Genomic DNA, 23,255 nt, shown 5'->3' with positions numbered 1-23,255 from the left:
GGGGCAGCGCAGACACGGGTCAGGGGCAGCGGGGCCGCGGGCTCTGCCCAGAGCTCGTCCCCGCGCGCAGGGCGGGCACCTCGAACTGATGGCACTTCTTGTGGATGACGTTGACCTCGCTGGCTTGCAGGGGAGCCGCATTCTGCTTGGCGCGCAGGGCGAGCTTCTTGGTGCCGTCCCAGCGCTCGGGCAGCTCCTGCAGCGAGCAGCGCGCAGCATGGGCGGCCTGGCCCAGGACTCCCCGGGCCCCCTCGCCCCGCGCAGCTCACCTGGAGCTGCAGGTGGATCTCCTCCGGCATCTTGTCTCCGTAAGTGCTGAGCAGGGCAATCGTTTCCTTCAGGGGCCCAAACATGTCGTCGGTCACCGCCTGCCTGTCCTTCACCCTCATCAGGTGTCCCATCACCTCCACCAGCCCGTCGTAGTCTCCCTCCTGCAGAGGTTTACTCAAACCGACGTTTGCCTCTCGGATGAAATCCTCCAGCTCTTGGAGACTGCAAGGGAGGTGGCAGCGTCACCAGGCGGCCCCAGGGGTGCTCACGGCCGCCCCCCCGCTCGCCGAGGGTCACTCTGCAGAGCACAGCCCAGGGACTCGCCCCACAGGGGTGCCCGGCAGCTCTGTCCGTGCCCCTATGCTGCACATCTGCGCCCCAAGGGACAGCTCGGTGCCCCAGCCCTGCCCCGGCACACAGCGGTGCCATCGGCACAGCTCAGCCAGGCTGCGGTCACCGGCTGTCCCCGGCCTCGCGCCAGGGTCGCTGGCCCCCACCTGGTGGTGACGTGGCTGGAGAGGTGCTGCCGGAGCACCTGGCCCCGGCGCCGGATGGCGGCCAGCAGCGCCTGCTTGAACGGGCGGCAGTTGCACCGCAGCCACCCCCTGAACAGCTCGGTGTTTGAGAACTCCGACACCTCCTGGCACAGCTCCTCGTACGCATCGATCTGGGGATGAGAAGCGGTCACGGCCCACGGCCGGCACCTCCGCGGGCACCCGGCGCATCCCGAGCACCCACCACACACCTCCTGCTGAAACATCTGGAGGGTTGGGGTCCCGCCGGCCGGGGGCTCCTCCAGCTGCGGCTCCTCGGGGCCGGGGCCGCTGCCCAGGGCGAGGAAGCGCTGCAGGAACTCGGCGGGGTCCTCCCGCCACAGGTAGTCCTGCTCCTCGAAGCTGGTGCTGTACTCGATGCCTTCCCTCATGGCGCTGACCGCCAGCGACAGCACCTGCTCCCGCATCTTGCTGAGCTCCTCATGCTCCTCCAGCATGGTCTGAGGGGACAGCAGAGCTGTCGGGGACCGGCTCGGGGGACCACACGTCCTCGCCCCGCTCCAGCTGAGCCCGGAGCTGCCACCCGCCCCGGACTGACCTCGTAGTTCAGCTGCCCCTCCAGCAGCCGGGGCACGCGTGCCGCCGCGCTGTACGTGTCCCGGAGGAGGCTTTCCATCAGCTTCAAGAAGCTGTTGTCGTCTGCCGTGTCCAGCGAGGGCCGGTACTGCACTGTGTTGTCGCTCAGCTCCAAGTGCACCTCGAACAACGGGGCCACCTCCTCCTGAAACAGGTCCATGTCCAGCGTGGTGCTCCCCGTCCTGTGTCTCCCCAGGTCCCCAGCCCCGACACCAGCACACCCCAAGCATGCACAGCACCACGGAGCAAACCCGGACCTACATCTGGGACCATGTTGGTGAGCAGGAACTGCAGAGTTCTGTGGACAAGTCTGAAGAATCCATCCAGCATGATTCCATCCAAGTACTCCATGTAGTCCAGCCAGATCTGAGATGACTTGTCAGCCTTAAACAGCTCTGCGTTCTCCTGCAAGCAGAAAAACCCCCAGCTGATACTTGTCAATACCCAGGAAATGCAGCAGCTCCTGACACTGCGAGTGAGTCCCCTCTCCTGTCCCCAGGGGCCTGTCCTGCTGGGCGGTGGCACCGATCCCGTGTTGCTCCCTCCTCCCGGCTCCGACACCGCGAGCTGCAGCCTGGGCAGCGGTTTCCGCGGCCTGTGAGGCTCAATAGAGCAGGGGATCGCAGCTGGGTTTGAGTCCAGTGCTCAGTGACAAAGGGGGACATCGCTGGGCTTGGAGCAGCGCAGCCCTGCCTGCAGCGTCCTGGGCCGGGTCCCACCTCCACCATCCCATGGATCTTTACGCCCGCGTCGGTAACGGCAGCATAGCGCTTGGCTAAGGCGCTGGCTTTCCCATCCAGGTCCAAGAGCGCTGTGTCCTTTTTGTCCTTCCTTTCGAACAGGGGCTCGTCTGAGCATTCCTGCAGGGAGGGGACGAGAGGGCTGCCCCGCGGTGCCGGGGAAGGCAAACCCTTCCCGCCACGCGACCCAGACAGCGCCAGCAAAAGCCACCTCCATCAGCTGGGTGATGCGTTCCACGTTTAGCTTGGCTTTCTGGACCCTGGTCTGCAGGTCGTCCAGGACGCCCCTCGTCTCCTGGATGTACTCCATGACGCCTGCGAGGACACGCACAGCCGAGCTGAGAGCTGAGCCAGCGGCTCCGCGCAGCGAGCGGCACAGGGCGCGCTGGGAGGGGGTGACGCCGCACGGTCCCCCCTCACCAGCGCGGGCAGGGCTGTCCGGTGTGGTGGCTGTGGGGACCTGCGGGCAGCCACCGGGGTGGGGACTCGTCAAAATGCCCTTGGGCGGCCAAGGGCGGGTTTGTACCTTCATGGTGCCAGAACAGGGTTTGCTCGGCGCTGGCCAGCCGGTCGTCCACCGCCGCCAGCTCTTCCCCCAGCAGCGGGAACTCCACCGGCAGCAGCCGCTGCCTCACCTGGGGACAACGTGTCCCTGAGCGCTGCGGGCGGGCAGGGACCCGCTCCGGCCACGACACACTCGCCAGGTCACGGGTTTTACAGAGGAAAGGAAAGGGCTGGCACGGAGCCCGGGGGAACGGAGGCCAGCGCGCCGGCAGCAGCTCGGCTCCGCTGGGGACAGCAGGGTGCTGTGCCGCTGCGCCCCAGCCCGGCTTCCAGGAGCTGCTTCCCAGGGGCACCCAGCCAGGGCATGGAAAAGCCTCCGGCTTGCCTCCCCTTTGCAACCTACCTCGTTGTACCAGCCAACGATAAGATCCAGGCTGTCCACAAACTTTTGGAAAGTGTCGTGTTGAGCGAAGAGGTTCTCAGCGCTGTCTGGGATGTCTTTCTGCTGCTGGAAGTTCAGGTACTTCACCTCCCGCAGAACAGCGACGAGCTGCGAGACACAGTGGCCGGGGACAAGGCTTGTGGTAAAACGCCGAAGGTCTCAGCGCAGTCTGGACAGAGCAGGGTCCAGAGCAGGGTCCAGAGCAGGGTCCAGAGCAGGGTCCAGAGCAGGCGGGAGGGCGCCAGGCCGGCCCCCCAGCACACACCTCTCTGCTGAAGTTCACACTGAGCAGGGAAGAGTCGGGGTCCCTGCAGAGCAGGGGCTGCTCCAGGGTGAAGCGGCAGTCCCGGCCAGCGCCGCTCGCCCACTCCTCATACACCCTCTCGCAGTAACCCTGCAGCAGCCCCATCATCTCCTCGTACTTCCTGGACACCAGCTGAGCTTCAGTGCTGGTCATCACGCTGTTGAGGACAGGAGGAAGAGCAGCTGCAGCCGCAGGGCACGGCAGGATCCCGCCCCTTCTCCGGGGCGACCCACACGTACGGGTGGTCGATGGCGAACAGGTCCCCGTGCGTCTCCTCCAGCCGCTGCTGCAGCTCCTTCGCCCACTTCAGCCGCCCGGCCACTGGCGGCATGTTGCTGTGGAGGGCCGGGCGCCCCCCGGGGGAAGCGGCCTGGGTGTCGAACAGACCCTTCACGCTCTCCAGCTCAGCTTTGAACAGCCCCAGCAGCACCGAGTAGTGCGGGGAGACCTCAGCCTTGATCAGGGGCCGCTCCAGGAGGAAGGCGAACATGTGCACCAGCTGCCGGGGACAGAGGCGCTGGCTCCTGTGCCCCTGAGCGTCCCCGGGGCGGCGCGGTGACGCCCCCACGGTCGCCCCCGGGTGCGGTGCAGCGTGCTGGGCTGCCGGCTCCGTGCCCGGCGACAGGACCCATGCGCTGGGACACACACGCACCTTCATGGCGGATGCCAGGGAGTTGCAGTCATCAAAGCCTCGGCAGAGGAGGGTGGCCAGGCGCCTGTCCACGTCCTCTATCTTCTTCTGGAACTCGGCGAAGTCTTTGTTCAGTTGCTGCCAGCGAGAACAAAACGATTCAAGCTGGCAGCCCCCGTGCTCCCTCCCCGAGGCAAGGCTGGCCCCCGGCCTGCCCCGGCGCCGGCACCCGCGCCGCCGCGGCTCCGCTCCACACGGGCTCCTCCAGGGACTTCTAGCAAGTGATTTTTTTGTCTTCATTTAGCAAATGCTTACGCTTCCACACCAGCATTCCCTCACCTCTTCTGCGGGGTCTAGGGGATCGTAGCTGCATTCAGAAAAAGTCTTGATGAGTTCAGAGACCTCCTCGTAGATCTGGAACACCTGGCTCCCGAGGATGTTTCCTCGCACTCCTCCCATCTCTGTCTTCTCCAGCTTCAGGAACTCGATGGCCGTTTCGTACAGCTCCTGGTGAGCACAAACCACCGTCCCGCCCGGATCCCCGCACTGGCAAACCCGGCTCGCCGGCGCTGCGGCGCAGGGGCAGCACCAGCTGTGTCCCGCGGGGTCACCGGTCCTGAGGAGCGCCCCGGGGTGCCTGCCTGGCCGCGGGGCCACTGCTGTGCTGGGGACAGGGCCGGGCTCCCACCTCCCTTGTGTCCTCGTCTGCACCCACAGCCCAGCACCCTGGGGCCCCTGTGCTGCTCTAGGGACCCCTGGCACCCCCGGGCCGGGCCGGGGAGCCCACACCGACACGCCGTGCTGTCACCTCGATGGTCCTGAGCCTGCGCAGGAAGGCTTCGATCCTCCCGAAGATGAGGGACAGGGGGAAGTCCCAGAGCTGCGGCTCCTCCTGGAAGCCAGAGGGGCCGTCAGGGAGCGGAGCTGGAGTGGCCGTGCCGGGCGGCCCCACCGCGGCCCCGCACCCACCGGGCTCAGGGTGGGCGCCAGGTCGCAGCAGTAGGTGCAGTAGGACTGGAAGAGCTGCTCGACGGTGGCGATGCTCAGTCGGATTCCCCCCAAGACCTCGTCCAGCTCTCCTTGCAGCCCCTTCAGCACGTCCTCGGGCGTCAGGACGCTGCGGGTCTGGGACAGGCGGATGCAGCAGGTTTGGCGGGGGGAGCGCTGGGGGTCCTGCCCCCGCCACCTCTGGCCCCGCGGGCTTGTTGGTGTTTCCCACAGCCCACGCCTGGCCCAGAGCCCCCAGCCCCATGCGGGGGCTTCGCTGGGCCCTTGGTTGGGTGTCTGTCGCCCCCGCTGGGCCCCGACACCCATCCCACGCCACCCTCCCGCTGACGGGCCCCCGGCGGCGCAGGCTCCGTGCCGCCGTGCCCGCTGGGCTCTACCATCTCGATGAGGAGGTTGCAGATCTCGCGCAGGATGACGACGAGGCGGGTGGGCGCGCTGTAGTGCTGGCAGTGGGCGCGGACCAGGCAGAGGGTGCACATCACCCTGTCCAGGTAGGGCTGCAGCTGCGGGAGCACCGGCCATCACTGCGGGGCCGCGGCTGCGCTAACGAGCGCCGGCAGAGCCGGGGCGGATCTGAACCCACACGCAGCCTCGGGATCGGCGCTGCCACCTCTGCCTGGATGAGGAAGCCAGGTGGTGCTGCTTATTTTGGCACATATAACTTACCTCCGAGTAATCTGCTTGCTCCATCTCTTCCAGCAGGATCCGAAGCGGCTGCAGGTAGAGGTCGATGTCCTTGGCTTCCTCCAGGCCTGGGCCGAGGAAGGAACCGTGTCAGGGCTGGGGAAGCCTCGCCAAGGGGGCGCGGCAGCCGCTCGCGGTGCCTCCGGCGCGCTCACCGGCGCGGACGTCCCTGAACACGCTCTGCAGCACCCGCCAGTAGCAGCTGTCCGCCTTCTCCAGGATCTCGGCCAGCGCTGTCACCCGGGGCGAGAGCAGCTGCGAGGGACAGGCAGCAGGATCAGCGCCGGGGCTCAGCGCCAGGGCTCAGCACCGGGGCTGCGTGGCCAGCGTGGTGGTACCTGGTCGTTGATGCACTGCAGGTGGACTGTCCTGGTGCTCCAGAACTCGAACTCGGTCCTGGGCAGGGGGTGCAGCCCCTCCAGCAGCGGCTGCGCCGAGCTCTTGCTCAGAACGTCTCTGATCTGGTGGGACCACTCGATGACGGTGGTCTCGATGGCGTGGAGCACCGAAACGTCCACAGGCCCTGCCAGGCTGGAAGGCAGCGCGGTTACATTGCAGCACCGCCCCGGGGAGCCTGTGCACCCCCCCGCAGCCGCCCCCCCAGCCCGGCACGAGCAGCGCCAGCGTGCTCTGCTGCCCAAGAGCTGTGCCCAGGGACACCCAGGGATTGAGCTGCTGTCCTGGCTCCCCCCTCTCCCCAAGGGATGTGCTGCCCCGGCCCCAGCCCGGCTCCGCTGGCACCGCCGGTGCCACCAGCACCCACCTGTCCAGGATGGCGCCGGAGTCGTCCGGGCCATCCAGGTTCTCTGGCAGCGGGAGCCGCGGCTTCCCCTGGATCTTCCCGCCCATGGCGAGCAGCTCGCTGCGGAGGCGGTGGGCCTGGCGCATCACCTCCTCGGCCACCACGCGGGGCCAGCCGGCCGGGCCGCGCTCGCTCAGGAGCAGGGGGTACACGACCTGCGGGGGCCGTGGTCAGGGCTGGGCCGGGGGGCCGCGCTGCTTTGCGCCCCCAGCCCGGGCTCGGCCCGGCACACGGGCACAAGCCCCACGTTGAGGAGGAGGAATGGCGGGGGCTCCGGGGCCCAGCTCGGCCCCCGGCGCTTGGGGCCGGCGGCGCTCCGAGCAGAGCGTCGCTGGGAAGTGTAGGAGAAAATCCCTCAGACGTTTCCCCGCTGTGGGGAATTGGGAAGGGAGAATTGCATGGAGTTGTTAAGACGCCAGGGGGAAGCGATGCAGCTGGGCCCCAGAGAAGCCCGCACTTGTGCTTCACTCGGCTCCGTGTCCCACCTAATGCTCCGGCTACGGCAGTGGGTGCCGGATCGGCGCCTGTGCGCGACCCACCTCGTCCATCACGGTGATGAGCTGCTCCACCGGCGAGGGCGCCACGTCCCCCACCAGCAGCGCGCTGCGGCAGTTCTCCCGGGTGATGCTCTCCTCCTTCTTCTTCACGAAGTAGATGCCCTTGCCCTTGATGGCGGGCGGGAAGGCGGCCGTGGCCTGGAGGTGCCCGGCGGGGTTCAGCCCCAGCACCAGCTCCCGTACGTCCTGCTGCTTGAAGAACTCGTCCAGCTCGGCCGCGGCCTCGCTGCTGTCCATGAACTTGTTCCACTTGTCGGGCCGGAGCCGCAGCACCAGCGTGGCGAAGCTCTCCAGGAGGCCGTGCCGCTCGTCCGGCGCCACCGCCATGGCGCTGGCCCCGGGCTCCGCTGCTGGCGGGCAGGCAGAGCCCCGCTCAGCCGGGGGCTGTGCAGACCCTGCACCCCCCCTTCACACTCCCCTCGCCACCCCCCACCGCCCTCAGCCTCCACACGCCGTAGCCTCAGTGTGCAGCCAGCCCCAACCGCATCGGCCACATCGTCACCAACCCCATGGGCACCCAGCCTGCCCCACCGCCCCCCAGCCTGCCCCACTCTTGGCCCCATCGCCCCCCAGCCTGCCCCATTCCTGCTTGGTCCTACCGCTCCCCTGTGCTGCCTCACCCCTCAGCCTCCAGCCACCAGCTGTCACCCAACCGGCACCGGCACCAGCCCCAACTGACACGAGCTGCAGCCCCAACCAGCCCTGGCACGAGCCCCAACTGACACCAACCCCAACCGGCACCAGCACCAGCCCAACCAACGCCAGCCCAACTGACCCTGGCACCAGCACAACTGACACCAACCCCAGCTGACACCAGCACCAGCCCAACCGACACCAGCCCAACTGACCTTGGCACCAGCACAACTGACAGCAGCACCAACCAACCCGAGCACCAGCCCAACTGCCGCGGAACCGCAGGGCTGCCCCCCCACCCCCGTGTCCCTCAGCTGGGGCCGTTTGCCCCACGCACCCACCATCCCGGGCAGCCCCAGCGCACGGCGCCAAGGGCCCCCCTGTCCCAGGCGAGCGCGGCGCCAGCCCCACTGCGCATCCAGGGATGCGGGACCACGAGCCCCCCACTCCGGCACGGCCGCCCCACGCCCTGCGGGGGGGTCCCCGAGGCAGCTTCCTGGCAGCCAGGGGACGCTGAGGGAGCCGGGGGGGGCACCGGGCACACGAACGCCCCCGGGGCTGGCGGGGCTGCTGCCCGTCCCGAGCGCACACAGAGCACAGGAGGCCGCGCGCGGTTCGGTGTTTATTTGCTGCAGATCCTCAGCACTACTTTACAAGGCTGTGGCAAAAAAACCCAAAAAACAAAACCAGTTAGAATAAAAAATCCTGCCAGCCCCGCCCTCCAGAGAGGAGCCACCCCACGTACAAAATAACCTACAGGAGAAAACTATACAGGAGTATTTACACCTCTGATAAATAGCCTAATACTGATCCGGGTGCCTCTCTCCAGAGCCCGCGCGCTGGCTGGGGGGACAGGACAAGACACGGGTGTTCGCAAGGCAGAGCTGGGGTCCGCCCCGCAGCAGCCGTCCCTGCACCGGCTCCAGGCACGTCCCACCGGCACAGGCACGTGCCACAGGCAACGCCACCCGGCGACACCGGACCAGGGCCTACGCCTGAGCTCCAGCACCCACAGCTCAGCGAGGGCCTGTCGGTGCCCCACGCGGCACCACTGCACACCGTGACAGTGACGACTCCCTGTGCCCCAGCCCTCCCCGCACCTGCAGGGACCGCCCTGGAGCAGGGGACAGCCGGGAGGGGCCGGGGCGGCAGTGTGGGGACGCCCAGGACAGGCCCAGACCCGCTACAACGCGGGCCAGCGGCCGCACGCCATGGGGCTCCCCCAGCCACCCCCAGGCTGCTGCTCGTCACTCGGCACCAGCAGCGCCCCAGAACCCTTCACCTGCCCAACAGGACACCCCGAGTGCTCCAGGACATGGGTGCTGAGGGGACTGGGAGCCCGGAGGGTGCCCGGGTGGCCGAGGTGGGGGGACGGTTCACACTCGCGGCACTCCCCATCCTGCAGCCCGGGGCAGGACCGGGCTCCTGCGCACAGGGGTGTCCGTGTCTCAGCTCACGCCATGAAGATGCTGTCCTGGAGGTGAGGCCGTGCGGGCGCAGAGCCACCGAGACGCCCGTGGCCGCTCCTTCCCCGTACGGTAAAGAAACTGCGAAGCTAAAGCTGAGTCCTGGGCCCGAGGGCCCCGCAGCCTCTGGGACGGGAGACGCCGGGGCTGCCGGCGCACAAGGCTGCTAGTGCCTCTTGGTGGAGGACACCTTCTTCTTCCTGGCTGCCAGCATCTCGTAGAAAGGGTCCCGGCTGATGGCTGCCCTGGCACGGAAGGAGGGCCGGGTCAGCTGCAGAGCCGGCAAGAGCTGCCACAGGGCGTGAGCAGGTCCCTTTGTGCCCTGGGGAGCCCTTTCCCCCCGATCCTTGCAGGGTGCCCGGCAAGAGCAGCAGCCGCTGACCCCAGCACTCACTTGATGCACTTGATCCACTCCTCCTTCTCCTCAGCCGTGGGGGCAGAGATGCGATACACCGTGTGGTTCCCCTCCACCACACGCCCGTCCGCCTCCGTCTTGCAGGCCTTGATCACCTGGTCCTTGTTGTCGGGGATGTAGAGCTCAAAGCAGTTCTGGGAGGGGGGAGCCCGTTGAGGGCTGGGGACGGGGCAGCAGCGGGGCTGCAGGCACAGCCGTCCCCGTGCAGCAGAGAGGGACGGACACGCTGTGACCGCCACCACTGCACCCAGACACGTCCTGCCGCCAGCCCCGGCCACCGCGCTGACCAGCCAGGGCCTGCACCCCCCGCCCCTCCCAGGGACGCTCCTCAGGGGCTGCGGCACCTCCCGCCTTTCCCTGCCCAGTCAATGCACCGGGGACCCGCACCAGCACTCACCGGCTTCTTAGAGTCCTCCACCTCACGGATGCTCAGGTTCTCCAGGGGGATGATGCCGCGGGGCTCTTTATCCTGGTGGGGACAAGCAGAGGCTTTAGCTCTCTCGCTCCCCAGCACCCTCCGCGCAGGCACTCTGTGCTGCGCCCACCCAGGGCCGTGTCCTGCGCCCCCACAGCCACTGGCCCCCGTTCCGTGCCAGACCCAGCGCCCTCCCCGCTCCAGCTCTGCGCCCCGAGCAGCAGCCACTGACCGTCGTGTACTCGAAGTAGTACAGGCAGTTGTCGGTCAGGATGAACCAGCGGCGCTTCCACGTCTTCACGCGGCCTCCTGGGAGCAGAGAGGAGCAGGTTAAGCACAGCCTGGCGCGGCGCGGCCGTGGCGCACGGAGGCTGCGGCAGAGCCAGAGCCCAGTGGACACACACAGACAAGCACCGGTGCCGAGGCACAAGCAGAGCCAGGCAGGCACCGGGCGCAGCAGCAGCAGCAGACACCGGGCAGCACGAGCAGGAGCGGAAAGCAGAGGATGAGGATGGAGGCAGAGGGTGGCGGGGCCGGGTTGGCAGCGCTGCGCCCGCTCCCACCCGAAACAACAAGTCGGCACGGCCAGAGGACACCGTGACCCAGCAGCACGTGTGGCACACGGGCGTTTCCGCCTGCACGGCGCAGCCCCGCTGCATCCCGCCGGCACAGCGCAGGGCCGCGGTCACAGAGCCGCGGTCAGGGGGTTTCACAGCCGCCACCGCAGCGGGAGAAGCTGCTCCCTTGGCTGACACGCTCTGGCCACGGCAGCGCTGCCGGCCGTGCTGCCAGCACAGGATGGGCACCCAGCTGTGCTGCGAGATGTGTGTGTGGGGACACACTCGGCTCCCACTCCGGGAAGGCCCCGCAGCCCCTGCTCCCCCCGCCAGGCTGGGACCAGCACTTCCGAGCGCAAAAAGCCCCTCTGGGTCCCTCAGCCCGGCCTAAAGCCGGGCCTGACCCTCCAGCCCTGTCTCCCAGGGCCACCTCCTCTCTGGGGCTGCGGGGGGAAGAGGCCACGTGCGCGGGCAGGGTCCTGCAGCACGGGGAGCGCACGGGCCCGGGGCTCACAGCGGGGAGCCCCGACACTCCTCAGCACCCGGGCTGCAAGCAGTGGAGCCAGGACAGCACCGGTGCCAGCACAGGGACCGCTGCCAGCCCGCGGCACAGTGCACCGCGGCACAGTGCACCGCACAGACGGCTCCTGCCCGCTCCGGGCACTCAGCACTCCCCGACCCCCCTGCGCAGGCTGGGGCCCTTCCCGAGCGCACCCCAAACCTGTCCTCACTGCTGCAGCTGGGCTGAGCTGCCTGTGGACACAATGAAGCATGGACAGACAGACGGACAGGCAGCCCCTGCAGCACCTGGGCACGGAGCAGCTGTGGCCCCGTCCATCCCAGCCATGGGGCGTCGTGTGCCGGGGCGGGGGCGCGGGCCCGGGGCTGTCCCCGGCAGGCGCGGCCCCGGCTGTGCGGGTGGTTAGCAGCAGCAGCAGCAGCGGCAGCAGCGGCAGCAGCAGCAAGGACACTCATCACCAGCAATTAAAAACAAAAAGGAAACAAAGCCCCAGCGGTGGCGTGAGCAGAGCGGGGAGAGGGGTACGTACCTCCTGGAGTTGGGGGCAAGGAAAGGAGGAGCCAAAATCATGGAAACATACAAATGAGGGAGAAAAGAAAATTAAAAAAAAAAAAGGAAAAACAACTGAAAAGAGGAACCGCGAAGCCCCCCGCGCCAAGGGGCAGGGGCGGCCAGGAGCCGCGGGGCCGGCGGTGCCGCCGCGGGGCGGACAGCCCTGGCTCGCTGTGGCTCTGCGGGGCAAGCGGGGGGCACGGAGCCCCCCAGAGCCGGGGACAGACGCTCCGGCTCAGCCCCGGGCTGCTCACAGGGCGGGGACAAGGCCCCTCTGCCCCCCCGAGTGGGCGGCAACAGGGCAGAAACCCCCGGCGAGAGGACAGAGTCCTGACCCCACGAGAGCCCAGGACAGGCCCCGCCAGCCCCCACTCCTGCCAGCACCCGTCGCCCCCCTCACTTAACCCAGGCAGAGGGTCCCCCAAGGTGCCCAGAGGAGAAGCCACAGGAGCCAGGGCGCGGGGCAGTGCCGCGGGGATGCCATGCACGCTGCCTGCGTGGAGCCGGGATGCGGAGGTGACAATGCCGTGGAGGTGAGGCAGGGACCGGCCGGTGGCACGGAGGGGACACGCGCAGCCTGGGGCAGCTCGCCGCTCGCTCCAGGGCCCACTCCGGCAGACCCTGCGGCGACCCGGGGACCAGAACAGCCTCGCGGTCTCTGAGCTCCAACACCAGACCCTGGTACCAACTCTGCACCCCGGGGGCTCGTGCAACCTCGAGGCAGAATCCCCCGGGACGCCCACCCAGCCGCACGGCAGGACCGTGCCAGCGGCGAGTGCCAGCCCAGAGCAGACAGAGGGCTGCTGGACGTACAGACACCTTCCCCATGGGGGCTGTGCGCCCCTGCAGCCTCGTGTCCCTCCGCAGGGCCCCGCTCCGAGAGCCAGGCCAGCAGGCGCGGTGCCCGCAGCCCAGCGCAGCACACCCAGCAGCTCTGGCCCTGGGGACAGCCCGCGTCCCCGCCGCGTCTGCCCACGCTCACCTAGCTTCAGCAGCCAGCCCTCCCGGTCGGGGTTGAAGAAGGTGTGGGTGAGGTCGTTGCCATCATCCTCAGGGATTTTGAAGGGCTCGTTCTTGATGCTCTCATAGAGATTCTGGTACAATGATACGCGGGTCAGCTCTGCTCTCCCCGGAGCTCTGCAGCCCCAGCCCCTCCGCACCCCGTCCCTCACCTGCAGCAGCTCCTCGGGCAGGTCCCCCCCGTCGTTGATGCCGCGGTTCATGGCAATGAAGCGCTCGGCCGTGGGTTTGTCCTTGACGTTGGGGTTGTGCAGGCTGGTGTTCAGCATGATGATAGCGAAGGAGAGCACGTAGCAGGTATCTGCAGGGGTGGAACGTCAGCCACGAGGCAGGCGTGCGGGGAGTGGGGCTGGGGCAGTAGCTCACCCGTGGACTGGAACACGCCGGGGTTGCACTGGCAGTATCGCTGGGCAAACGCCTCCATCATCCGGTCGATCTTCTGTGCCTCCCCGGGCAGGCGGAAGCTCCACAAGAACTGCCTGTGGGGAGCGAGTGTCGTGCTGCTCCGGGGGCTCCACACGCCCCCGGCCAGGCTGGCGTTGCCGCAGCCCCTGCTCGCCCTGCCGATGGGACACGGCTCAGCCCCCAAACCCTCGCTCACCGCAGGGCCTGCACGAGGTTGAGGTCGGTGAACTCGTGCAGCTCCACGAAGGCGTGCAGGACCTGGATGTTGAACTCATCCCTGCGGGAACAAAGCCAGAGCACGAGGGATGCGTGACCAGCGAGTCCTGTGACTGCCCAGCGGCCCCACGGCTCCCTGCCCCGCTCCAGGCTCGGCTCATGTGTCGGAGGAACCTGCAGCTCCTCCCGCCGAGCCCCGGGCTGGCCTGCACAAGCCAGCTGCCGGCAAATGCCAGCCACGGACCAAACCGCCCCCAGAGCCCAGGGTGCCCACACCCACTGTGCCCCCGCTCAGCTGCCCTGGAAGCTCAAGGAGCCACCATGTCCCATCCCCGAGGTGGTGGGAGCCCAGGGCACTCCCAGGAGCCCCCGGCACCGCAGGCCAGCGCACCTCTCGCCCAGGTAGTCACCGATGGCTGTCTTGTTGAGGCCCTCTCCCTTGTACAGGAACTGGGCGATGTCCTCACACGTGTTCTTCAGCAGGTCGTTCTCAATCAGGAACTGGATGCCCTGCAGCGGAGCGAGCAGAGCTGCTGCTGACGCACCGGCCCGGCCCACGGCCAGGAGCCGCTGGGAGCCGGCGGCCCCGCTCCCCACCAGCCCACCCCACGGTACCTTCTTGGGGTCCATGTTGAACTTCTTCCTGCCCATTGCCACCTGCTTGCTCCTCTGCATGTTTTTCCTGCAATGTGTGAAGCAGGTCTGAGCAGCGAGGAGGGACCCGGCTTCCTCTGCCCACCCCCTCGGGCAGAGCCCTGCGGGGCGCAGCCCGGACCAAACGGGAGCTGATCAACCTGGGCCAGGTCCCCTGTGCTGAACCTGCACAGGGTGACACCAGCACACGGCCCCGGCCGCCCCATCCCACGGCAGAGCGGCACAGGGCTACCCCGAGCACCGAGGAGCCGCCGTGTCCCGTCCCTGTGTCACCTCTGCACCGGGTCTGGGGCGAGCTGGGGCTGCGGGGACAGCAGCCTTCAGGCCCCAGCAGTGACTGCAAACGACTGCGAGTCAGCTCCCGGCAGCTGGGACCCCCTAATCCCGGGCTGGCACCATCTCCGCCAGCTCACAATAACAAAGTCTGACAGTTGCTGCAGCCAGACAGAAGGGCTGAGGCTTGGAAAAACAGAGCTGTGGAGCAGCGGTTCAGAGGGGATCCTGCTGCCGCTCCAGGGGATTCGGGGTGCCTGGGAAAGCCCCTGCACCGGCACCCGCGGGACACGGGCCGGGGCCGCGCCGCGTGACGAGCCGGTGAGCGCGCCAGGCCGGGCTCAGGCCTGAGGCTGCGCCGGGACCCTGTGACCCCAACACTCACCTCTCCTCCGTGGAGCCCAGGTTCTCGATCTCATTCGTCACTTCTGCTATCTCATCTTTCAGCCGCTGAGGGGACAGAGGGCACTGAGACAGGGGCACCGGCCTCCCCTTCCCAAATGCTCCGGCCCGGCCCGGCGGCAGCTGCGGCCCAGGGCTGCCCTGCCCTCCCAGCGCCGGGACAGGCAGGGCACCCAGCGGGCGCCGGCGGCCGGAGCCAGCCCCGCAGCCCCCTCCCTTCCCTCCTTCCCACCCCTGGGGCCCAACCCGCTGCCAAGGCCCAGCAGCATCACCATGCGCTGAGCTGCAGGAAGGAAGAGATTCAGGGTTAACAAAATTACCCCCTAATCCCTTTAGATCATGCCCAGCATATGGCAGTAATTAGCCTCTGCTGCCTTAATCAGGGACATGACTGACGAGCATCCCAGCTGAGCGCTGACCTCGCAGCCGCTCAGCAGGGCAGTGGCCCGGCCCAGCAACACGGCCCCTGCCCACGCGGGGGCTGGCACGGAGGCACCGCTGCCCCGGCTGCAGAGCGCGGCACAAGCGCAAAGCCCGAGCTCCGCAGGGTGCGGGGAAAGCTGCGGCTGTCTCAGCCTGTCCCGTCTGCTGGGACCTGCTCCCAGCCCCGCTGCGACCCCCTCCCCGGCCCCGCGGCCCCTCAGGGGCAGTGCTATGGGGCAGCGGGGCAGCAGCAGCCTCACAGGCCACGAGGAGCCAGGGGCTGGTGAGAAGAGGGGATGGGAGCACAAACCCGACGCACAGCCCTGCGCCGGCACCTTGGTGCCCCAGACAGCCCTGGCCAGGGCAGCCTCTGCCCTCGCCTCACCGGGGCCGCCCTCCCCTTTCCCAGCAGTAGGGCCAGGGAGCCTGGATGGGGCTGCAGGGGCCCTGCCCGGTCACACAGGCAGAGACCGTCCCCTGCCTGCCAAGGCACAGCCCCAAGCAGGAGGCCGCCGTGCCCAGGACGGGGGGACCGCACGCGGTGGCCCCGCACCACACCTGTATGTCGGCCAGCAGCTCCTGCTTGCGGCGGCGGATGTTCTCCAGCTCCTGGCACTCCTCCGGGGTCAGGTCACCGGGCACTGTGCAGAGACACGCTCGGGTCAGCGCGCGTGGCCGTGGGGTCGTCCCCGCCAGGCTCTGGGCGCAGCCACTGGACACGGAGCTGCCGGGGCCCGGAGAGCTGGGCCAGCGAGCAGCGGCCAAGCGCCACCGACGGCACGCGAGGAATGTGAAGGCTAGGGCATCGCCTCGCTGGGCAGCCCGGCAGCGGGGGAGCCGGGCACGGCCGGTTCCTGCTGATTCAGCCCGCAGTGGCCGGGCACTGGGGACCAGCACGGCCCCTGGACCAGCTCCAGCGCTCCTCCTCCCGGCTCTGCCAAGGCCAGTTTAACTCCGCTCTACCCTAGATGGGCTGGTGCCGGTGCCCGTCCCGGTCCCTGCCGTGGCTCTGCTGTGCCCCGTGGCACTGGGCTCTGCCCTCCGCCACACCATCCGCGAGCCCGGGGCAGCCAGGTTCCCCTCCTCGCTGCAGTGCCCAGGACATTCCTGGTGCTCCCCGGCGCGTGACGTGCTCTGCAGTGACACGGCATCCTGCTCCTGTCCCATCCTGTCCCCAAGGTCACCCGCTCCTCCCGCAGCCACGTGCAGCCCCCACCTCTGCCAGCGGGTCCCTCGCACCTTGCGCCAAGAGAACACCAAAGCGCCGGCCCCTCTGGAGCGCCGGCCCCGAGGGAGGCAGCAGCACCCGCCGGCTTGGCCCTCACGCCGCCTCCTGCCCGGGTGCTGGGGACGGGCACGTGGCAGCGCCGCCACCACCCTCTCCTTCCCCAAACACCACCGCTCCGTTCTCTGTCACTCCGCGTGCCACCGCAGCCACCGCGGCTGCCAGCCTCACTCACCCAGCACAGCCCCAGCACGGCCACCTGCCCCGGCCCAGGGACACCTCGTGCCTTGGGACCATCTGCCCTCAACTACGCATCGTTCCTCCCCAAGCCACCGCCACCTCCTCCGTGGGAGCCACAATCGCGACTGCACAAACCGAATCTGTGAGCTCAGCACTTCCCTGGCTCCACTCGAGCTTTCTGACAAGCTTCCTCCTTCGCAAAAATCCCCCGCTGCCGAGGTCAGCAGCACCATAGCTTGCAACACATCCCTGGGCGCCACGGCAACACTTCCCAATATTCTCAGCCCCTGATGCTATGAAGCACAAACCGGACAAGCCAGCCCAGGGCACTAGGTTAAAAGTTACTTAAAGCACAGAGGTCTTGCCTTATCCATAGATCCAAGCAGCCTTCACACACCCCAGTGCTGTTTTGGACGGCGCTCGGCCCTCCTGCCCGGCGCCCAGGGCACTCGGCAAGCCTGGGCTTGCTGCGGGAGGGCCGAGCGGCACCGTGTGCTCGCTGCCAGACACAAACACTCCCAACCCCTGGCCCGCAGCTGCTGCTGCAGGACCCTCCTGCCCGGCAAAGCCGCAGGGGGTGAAACTTGGTGCCAGGGCTGGACCTGCCCCGAGAGGAGCCGGCCGTGGGCGGGAGGCTGCGGCCAGCAAAGCGAGTCCCGGCGGGGCAGCTCTGCCACCCTGCCAGCGCCGCGCGGGCAGGGCTCTCGGCAGCCCCGGCGCGGGCAGGGCTCTCGGCAGCCCCGGCGCGGGCAGGGCTCTCGGCAGCCCCGGCGCGGGCAGGGCTCTCGGCAGCCCCGGCACGGGCAGGGCTCTCAGCAGCCCTGGCGCAGGCACAGCAGAGGATGAGATGCTGCCGGGCACAGGGCCCAGCGGGTCCACACCAGACCCGGGAAGGGCCTCCCCGCCGTGCTGCTGCGGTGCAGGGCGAGCACTCGTGACAGCGGCCCGGCCGTGTCAGCAGCAGCCAGAGGAACAGAAACCCCAGACGCAAGAGCTTTTCTGGGGAAGGAAGAGGGCGTCAGCCCTTCCCCGGCCCCCTGCACGGCCCCAGCGCCGAGCGGGGCCCAACGGCTCCCAGGAGGCCACTGAAGCCACTCGCTGCCCTGGCTCCAGCCTGGCCCAGCGGTCGGGGCGCAGTGACCCGCGGGACCCTGGCGCTTGTCTGCCCTCCCTCGCCCCAGCCCCCGGGCCGGGCTCACCGCTGCCCGCCGCGCTCAGCACCATCCTGGCAGAGCCGCCTCTCCCGGCCGTGCCCGTGCTGCCTGCGGCTCTGCTGAGGTGCTGCTGTTTGGGGTGCACACCCTGCCCGCCCCGGTGCTTTCCACACTGAGTCAGGGCCACACGGGGCCAATGAGCTCCAGGGCCGCGCGGGCGTCACCATCACCGGGGCCTCACCAGAAGCGAGCACCAGCAACACCCTGTTCCTGCCGCAGTGAGCCTGGGGCCACCAGCACCTTAACTCCTCTGCTCCCGGCGGGGACGGGGCAGTCAGGATCCACTCCCACTCCCCATCCTTGGCCCTGGGGTCAGGACGTGACGTGGTACTGGGGCTGGCCTGCCCTCCCTTCTTTGGGGGCTGCTCAGGACACTCGACCCGGCACTCTGAACTCACTGCGGCAATGCCGGGGTCCCCAGCCCAGCAGACCCTGGCCCGGCCCCGCACCTCCCCTCTGCTGCTCCCCGGGGAGGTCACTCCCCATGGTCTTGTCCCCTCGCTCTGGGGTGCCTGTTTGGACTCCGTGGCTGCCGGTGGGCCCAGTGTCCGGCACAGCCCAGGGCCCGGGGGCTGTGCCTGCAGCAGGAGCGCCCAGCACATCCCGGTCCCGTCAGCTGCCCGGAGAGCTCGTGTGAGCCTCGGTGCCTTGGCTCAGCTGAATCCTGCTCGGCAGCAGGAGACGGAGCAGCAGCGCCCAGCACGGCGCTGCGGAGCAGGGGCAGGAAGGGCCCCGCGGGGCCCCAGCCCTGCCGCCGTCATGGCGCACCACATCCTGCTTGCACCGCGCCGCGTGCGCATCCCGGGTTGCGTCAGCCCCGTCCTTCCCCCCGACAGCCGAGGGGCATCAGAAGAGTTTGGGCACAGGCGGCTCGAGAAAAGGCTCTCTCGGGTGGCTGGACCCGGTCAGGGCCCTTGTCCCGCTTCTGCAAAGCCATGCCCGGCTCCTCGTACCCGGCGGGCACCGCACGGCCACCGCCGCTGCCTGGCTCCCGCACGCCCCACGCGTGGAGCCCCAGCCCATGGTGCAGCCACGCAGGCACCGGTTTGGCCACATCCACATGCACTGAGTGCTGTGAGGGTGCCAGCAGCACAGCCAGGCAGGCACCCCGCTGGCTCTCGGCACCGTTCCCCGCGTCAGGCCGCAGGAGGAGCGGAGCCCGCTGCCCCTTGGCCTCGGCTGCCCGTGGGGCGTCTGGAGCAGGTCCCAGCACAGCCCTGTGTCCCCACACACAGCCACCCCCGGCCCCACGCTCAGACCCACAGACAGCAGCGGCTCACACTGTGGCTGGGGAGGCCGGCGGTGCGCTAGGGAAGGAGGCAGCGAGACGGCGAGGACTCTGTGCTGCTGCGGGCAGGAGCCAGATGGAGCCAGAGCTGCGGGCACCATCATGGCTGCTGGGGGACAGGGACCCTGTGGCAAGCAGAACGGAGGGCACGGAGCACCTACCTGCCTTGGTGGCCACCGAGGGGCAGAGGAAGGCCTGGAAGCTGGAGGCACAGAGCTCGCTGACCGTCCCCATGGTGTTGGGGGTCCCTCACGGGACGCAGCAGGCAGGAGCAGGCAGCGGCAGGCAGGCGCAGGCAGGAGCAGGCAGGGCTCGGCGGCAGGCTCCCCGCAGGCAGGGCAGCCGGAGGACTCCGGCTCTGGCGGCAGCCGGGAAGGCGGCTCTGCTGGGCAGCTCCAGCTGCGGAGCCCACGCGCCAGCCCGGCGTGTCCCCGCCTGCACGGCAGCCGCTCCGCTCCTGACGCTCCGCTGGTGGCTCAGAGCCACCAGAGAGGACAAGGAGTTTGGGAACACCCCAGGAGCCCCCCCACGCCACGCTGCCTGCCCCCAGCAGCCCTGTTGCCCCACAGGGGGCTGGCTGTGGGGTATTTTTAGAGCGGTTTTATCCCTCCGTATTAGAGCGCTAAGCATCGCGAGCTGGCGGTCGCGTAGCAACCAGAGCTGCATAAAGGAAGGTGCACCAAGACACAAGGCGGCTCCGGCAAGGCGTGGGGAGCACAGGGTGCCGCCACGGCCCCCGCTTGTGGGGCGCAGGGCCCGGGCAGCGATCCCGGCACAGCCTCACGCACGGGCAGCTCCGCGGCGCCTCTGCCAGCCCTGGCCATGCCGGTCAGACGCCGGGCTTTGGGTTTGCCTCCTGCTCCACTGCCGGCCCAGCGCTGGGGGGTCCTGCAGCCGGAACGGGGGGCCCGGCCACGGGATCCTGGCCTGGGGGCCAGCGGTGGGGCTGGGGGAAGGCGCCGCCCTCCTGTCCCCCAGCACTCGCATCCCTCCAGCCCCACGGGCGCCGAGCGAACCAAACCGGACTGACGGCTCTTTCCCCCAAAGCAGGAGTGATGCCGAGCGCAAGGCACGGCCCTGCGGAACAAACCCCAGAGCCTGTCGGGGCAGGAGGCAGCGTCCTGCGGCCAGCGCAGCTGCCAGCATCCAGCAACTCCGCCCGCCCGCGCCAGCAGCACCGGGACGTGCTGAGCCAGGAGAAACGCGAGCAGGGCCAGCAGCGGGAAGGGCATCCGGGAGCTGCCCTTGCGGGCAGGGGTTGCGGGGCAGGAGGGGACGTGGCTCCTGGGAGCAGCGCAGCTGCGAAGGGCAGGAAAGGTGGAGGGGCCGGGCAGGTCCCGGGGCTGTGGGGGCAGCCAGGCGCTGCCACTGACGGGACCGACACTCCAGTTTCGGCACCACTTCCCCTTTCCCAGGGTCAAAGATGCGGTTGCTGCATCGCCAGGAGGCGAAAGGGCAGGCGAGAGGAGTCACAAGCGGCGGGCTGAGCCGGGCATGTGATTTGGCAAACATCTGCCTGGGGCCTGGACCGGCACCTACAGGAGCCCCCGTGCCGCAAGGGCGCCCACGGCTGCTCTGGTCTGGATGAAGTGTCTCCCACGCTGAGCGACCCGGATGCGCGACTCAACCCTCGCACCCTGCCCGGGTAAGGTGGGTGTTCACCAACACCCAGGGCGGCGTTAACCGCAGCTCTGGGCGCTGATCCGGGCCTGGAGAGCAGCTGCCCCCCAGCCGCCCCAGCCCTCGGGCCCAGGGCAGAAACATCCAACTCCGACGTGAGAGCCCAGAGCGCGGACCAGCTGAAACAGCCGCCCGGGCCCCACGGGCTGCGCTGCGGCCCTGACGCATAACTGCTGAGCATCAGCAACGCACCACATCGTTCTCCGCTCCTCAGCTCGCAGGGGAGGAACTGGCTCATTGTCCCTGCCCAACGCCGCGCTGGCCCGGCCCCTGGCGCCAGCTCTGCCCCGAGCCCAGTGCCATCCCCGCACAGTCCCCACGTCCTCAACCCGGGAGCCCCAGAGACCTGCGGAAGAGGGGGATGCCAGGGAAAGGGCTGGTGTGGAGAGGGCAGGGACCCCAGCCTGAGGGGGCCGGGCAGCCCCCGCTTTGTGCTCTCCACACCTCGCACAGCCCAGCCCACCTCCTGGTGCCGGCCCTCCCGCCCCGGACAGCAAGGCCCCCCGTGCACAAGCCTCTTTGCAGGAGGCTGCAACAGCCCCGCTTAGAGAAATCCCTTAATCCCTGGGCCAGAGCGCACGGTAATCCCCAGGGGGCAGCAGGATTATCAGCTCCCCCTTGGGCCTGAGCCGAGACGGGGCCCAGCTCAGGACACGGTGCCGTGACAGGACTGCACTCCCCGCGCTGCTCACCAGCGCTGCAGCTCGGCAGGGCACGGGCCACCGGGCCAGCTCCTCACCACAACACCACCGGCCCCCAGCGCAGCGGCGCTTGCCCCACAGCCCCTCGCTTGGGCGGCTCCGCGCTGGGGCCGGGCTGGGCTCACTGCTCACCGCCCCCGCGGGAGCTGCTGGAGCGGGGGGAGCAGGGGGAGCCACATCTGTGCCGCCAGCTGCCCACCCTGGGATTTGCTCTGCGGCAGACGGCCGGAGGGGCCGCGTGTGGTGGGGCAGACACTGGCGTCAGCACAATCCCACCGGCAAGAGCCTCCCTGTCGGCTCCCGCTTCGCCAAGGCCTCAGCGGCTTGTCCTCTGCAAAACCAACAGAGCTGGAGGGCTTGGGGAGAGCTGCAGACCGCGCCGCCGTCAAACAGGGGCAGTGATGGGGACACGGAGGTGGCCCCGTGGCACGGCAAGCGGGCAGTTCTGGTGCTGACAGCCGACCCAGGACGTGTTCCAGGCGATTCCGAGAAGCTGCTCGTGGAATCGCTCCCGCAGCGCACTCCTGGTAACGGGCTGTGTGTGACAAGGCCCGTGCCAGGCTGCGCACCAGCGGGGCTGCGCACCAGCGGGGCTGCGCACTCGCGCCTTATCTCACCCAGCGAACTCCCCACCGGGAAGTGCGGACGCTCGCGGGGTGGAGCAGCAGCCTCCTCACGGGCTGCGCGGCACACGCACGGCGGCAGGAGGCCGGCCCGGAGCCAGCGCTGCCCGCAGCGGCGGCACCGGCAGCGCCCGGGCGGCCCGGGCTCCCGGAACAGTCACCGACAGCTCACAGCCCCGGGGCCTCGGGGCCGGATCTCACCCCAACAGCCTCGGGCTCCCCGCGCCCAGGGAACCCCCTGCCGAGCCCCAGGAACCCGCCGCCCCAGCACAGGGGGGAACGCTCTGCAGACACAGCACGGAGAGAGGGAAGCCACTTGCGCACACGAGGGCCCGGCAGTCCCGGAGCCGCGGGCAGCGGCCCCGGGCGCGCAGCGGGCGCTGCCGAGCCACAGCGCTTCCGCAGGCACCGCCGGCGCGAACCCGCCCTGCCCGCGGAGCTGAGCGCGGCGTGTGCGCGGCGGAGGGCAGGCGCGCGGCAGCGCGTCCCGAGCCGGCGGCACCGGCACCGCGGGCAGCGCAGGAGCGGCGGAGCGGGAGCGGCGGAGCGGGAGCGGCCGAGGGCAGCTGGGCCCGCCCCGGCAGCCGGGCCCGCCCCGGCAGCCCGCCCCGCTCCCCGCGCTGACGGGGGCACCGGGCCCGGCTCCACCACAGCGCTCCCTCCGCCCCGGCCCCGCCCGGCGGGGACCTGCGGGTCCCGCCGCCCCCAGACCCGCAGCTGCACCTGGGAGCGGAGCGGCCCGGCCCCAACCCGCCCCGCAGAGCCGCCCCGGGAGCCCGCGCGGCCCGCCCCGGCCCCTCGCCCCGGCCCCCCGGCCGCGTGCCCGAGGCCGCTCGCCCCGCGGGTGCCTCGGAAGCCCCGCGCCCCGTCCCGCACTGACCGGAGCCGCCCTCCTCCTCCTCCATCCCGCCGCTCCGGCCCCGCCCGCCGAGGTCGCCGAGGCCGCCACGGGCGGCGGCACGTGACGCAGAGCGGGCGGTGCCGCGCAGGCCCCGCCCCCTCCCGCCGCCCCGCCCCTTCCGGCGCCGCGCGCAGCCCAGGCGGTTAGCGCGCAGCAGGGTGTTTATTCGCGGGTCCCGGGACAGCGGCCCCGCTGCGGCCCGGCCGGGACGGAGAGCGGCCCCGCTGGCAGGGACGATCCGCAGGCACTTTCCGGGAGCCCTCCGAGCCTTGAGCTCCAGGCTGGGGGGCGAGGGGCTGCTCCAGCCCCGGCACAGAGGAGCCGGCGAGGAGCCCGGACGGGCAGGGGAGCGGCGGCCGC

At 69.6% G+C, this 23,255-nt stretch overlaps 2 protein-coding genes across 4 annotated transcripts in view; both read right to left on the bottom strand.

Moving 5' to 3' along the window:
* DNAH17 (dynein axonemal heavy chain 17) overlaps positions 1-7,399 on the bottom strand; it is a gene marked incomplete at both ends in the record, with an annotated part of 30,233 nt that extends 22,834 nt beyond the window's left edge. Inside the window, 22 exons of the mRNA XM_080356336.1 lie at positions 80-196; positions 270-492; positions 768-937; positions 1,016-1,264; positions 1,363-1,545; positions 1,662-1,805; positions 2,120-2,260; positions 2,352-2,455; positions 2,667-2,775; positions 3,048-3,194; positions 3,352-3,547; positions 3,630-3,889; positions 4,043-4,159; positions 4,361-4,528; positions 4,830-4,913; positions 4,991-5,146; positions 5,407-5,532; positions 5,696-5,781; positions 5,869-5,968; positions 6,052-6,244; positions 6,477-6,670; positions 7,055-7,399. Coding sequence (XP_080212462.1) covers positions 80-196; positions 270-492; positions 768-937; positions 1,016-1,264; positions 1,363-1,545; positions 1,662-1,805; positions 2,120-2,260; positions 2,352-2,455; positions 2,667-2,775; positions 3,048-3,194; positions 3,352-3,547; positions 3,630-3,889; positions 4,043-4,159; positions 4,361-4,528; positions 4,830-4,913; positions 4,991-5,146; positions 5,407-5,532; positions 5,696-5,781; positions 5,869-5,968; positions 6,052-6,244; positions 6,477-6,670; positions 7,055-7,399 — 3,612 coding nt within the window. The remainder of the gene's footprint in view (positions 1-79; positions 197-269; positions 493-767; positions 938-1,015; positions 1,265-1,362; positions 1,546-1,661; positions 1,806-2,119; positions 2,261-2,351; positions 2,456-2,666; positions 2,776-3,047; positions 3,195-3,351; positions 3,548-3,629; positions 3,890-4,042; positions 4,160-4,360; positions 4,529-4,829; positions 4,914-4,990; positions 5,147-5,406; positions 5,533-5,695; positions 5,782-5,868; positions 5,969-6,051; positions 6,245-6,476; positions 6,671-7,054) is intronic.
* A 915-nt stretch (positions 7,400-8,314) lies between these two features.
* CYTH1 (cytohesin 1) lies at positions 8,315-22,935 on the bottom strand. 3 transcript variants are annotated; one of them, XM_080356293.1, is made up of 13 exons: positions 22,875-22,935; positions 15,582-15,664; positions 14,584-14,648; positions 13,887-13,953; positions 13,663-13,781; positions 13,252-13,332; positions 13,017-13,129; positions 12,803-12,951; positions 12,607-12,724; positions 10,234-10,307; positions 9,984-10,055; positions 9,566-9,720; positions 8,315-9,416 (listed from the first exon to the last, which is right to left on the bottom strand). In XM_080356293.1, the coding sequence occupies exons 1-13, from the start codon at positions 22,897-22,899 to the stop codon at positions 9,338-9,340; spliced, it is 1,200 nt and encodes a 399-aa protein (XP_080212419.1). In that variant the 5' UTR covers positions 22,900-22,935; the 3' UTR covers positions 8,315-9,337. The 3 variants fall into 3 exon arrangements, with proteins under 3 accessions (XP_080212419.1, XP_080212420.1, XP_080212421.1); XM_080356294.1 differs by having other exon boundaries at positions 10,234-10,310; positions 12,613-12,724; XM_080356295.1 differs by lacking the exon at positions 15,582-15,664 and having other exon boundaries at positions 22,875-22,929.
* Between the last annotated feature and the right edge of the window lie 320 nt (positions 22,936-23,255).

This window comes from Nesoenas mayeri, assembly GCF_963082525.1.
Source record: "Nesoenas mayeri genome assembly, chromosome: 19".
Lineage (NCBI taxonomy): Eukaryota > Metazoa > Chordata > Aves > Columbiformes > Columbidae > Nesoenas > Nesoenas mayeri.
The sequence above is the reverse complement of the archived record's forward strand: the minus strand, read 5'-3'. Positions and strand labels throughout refer to the sequence as shown.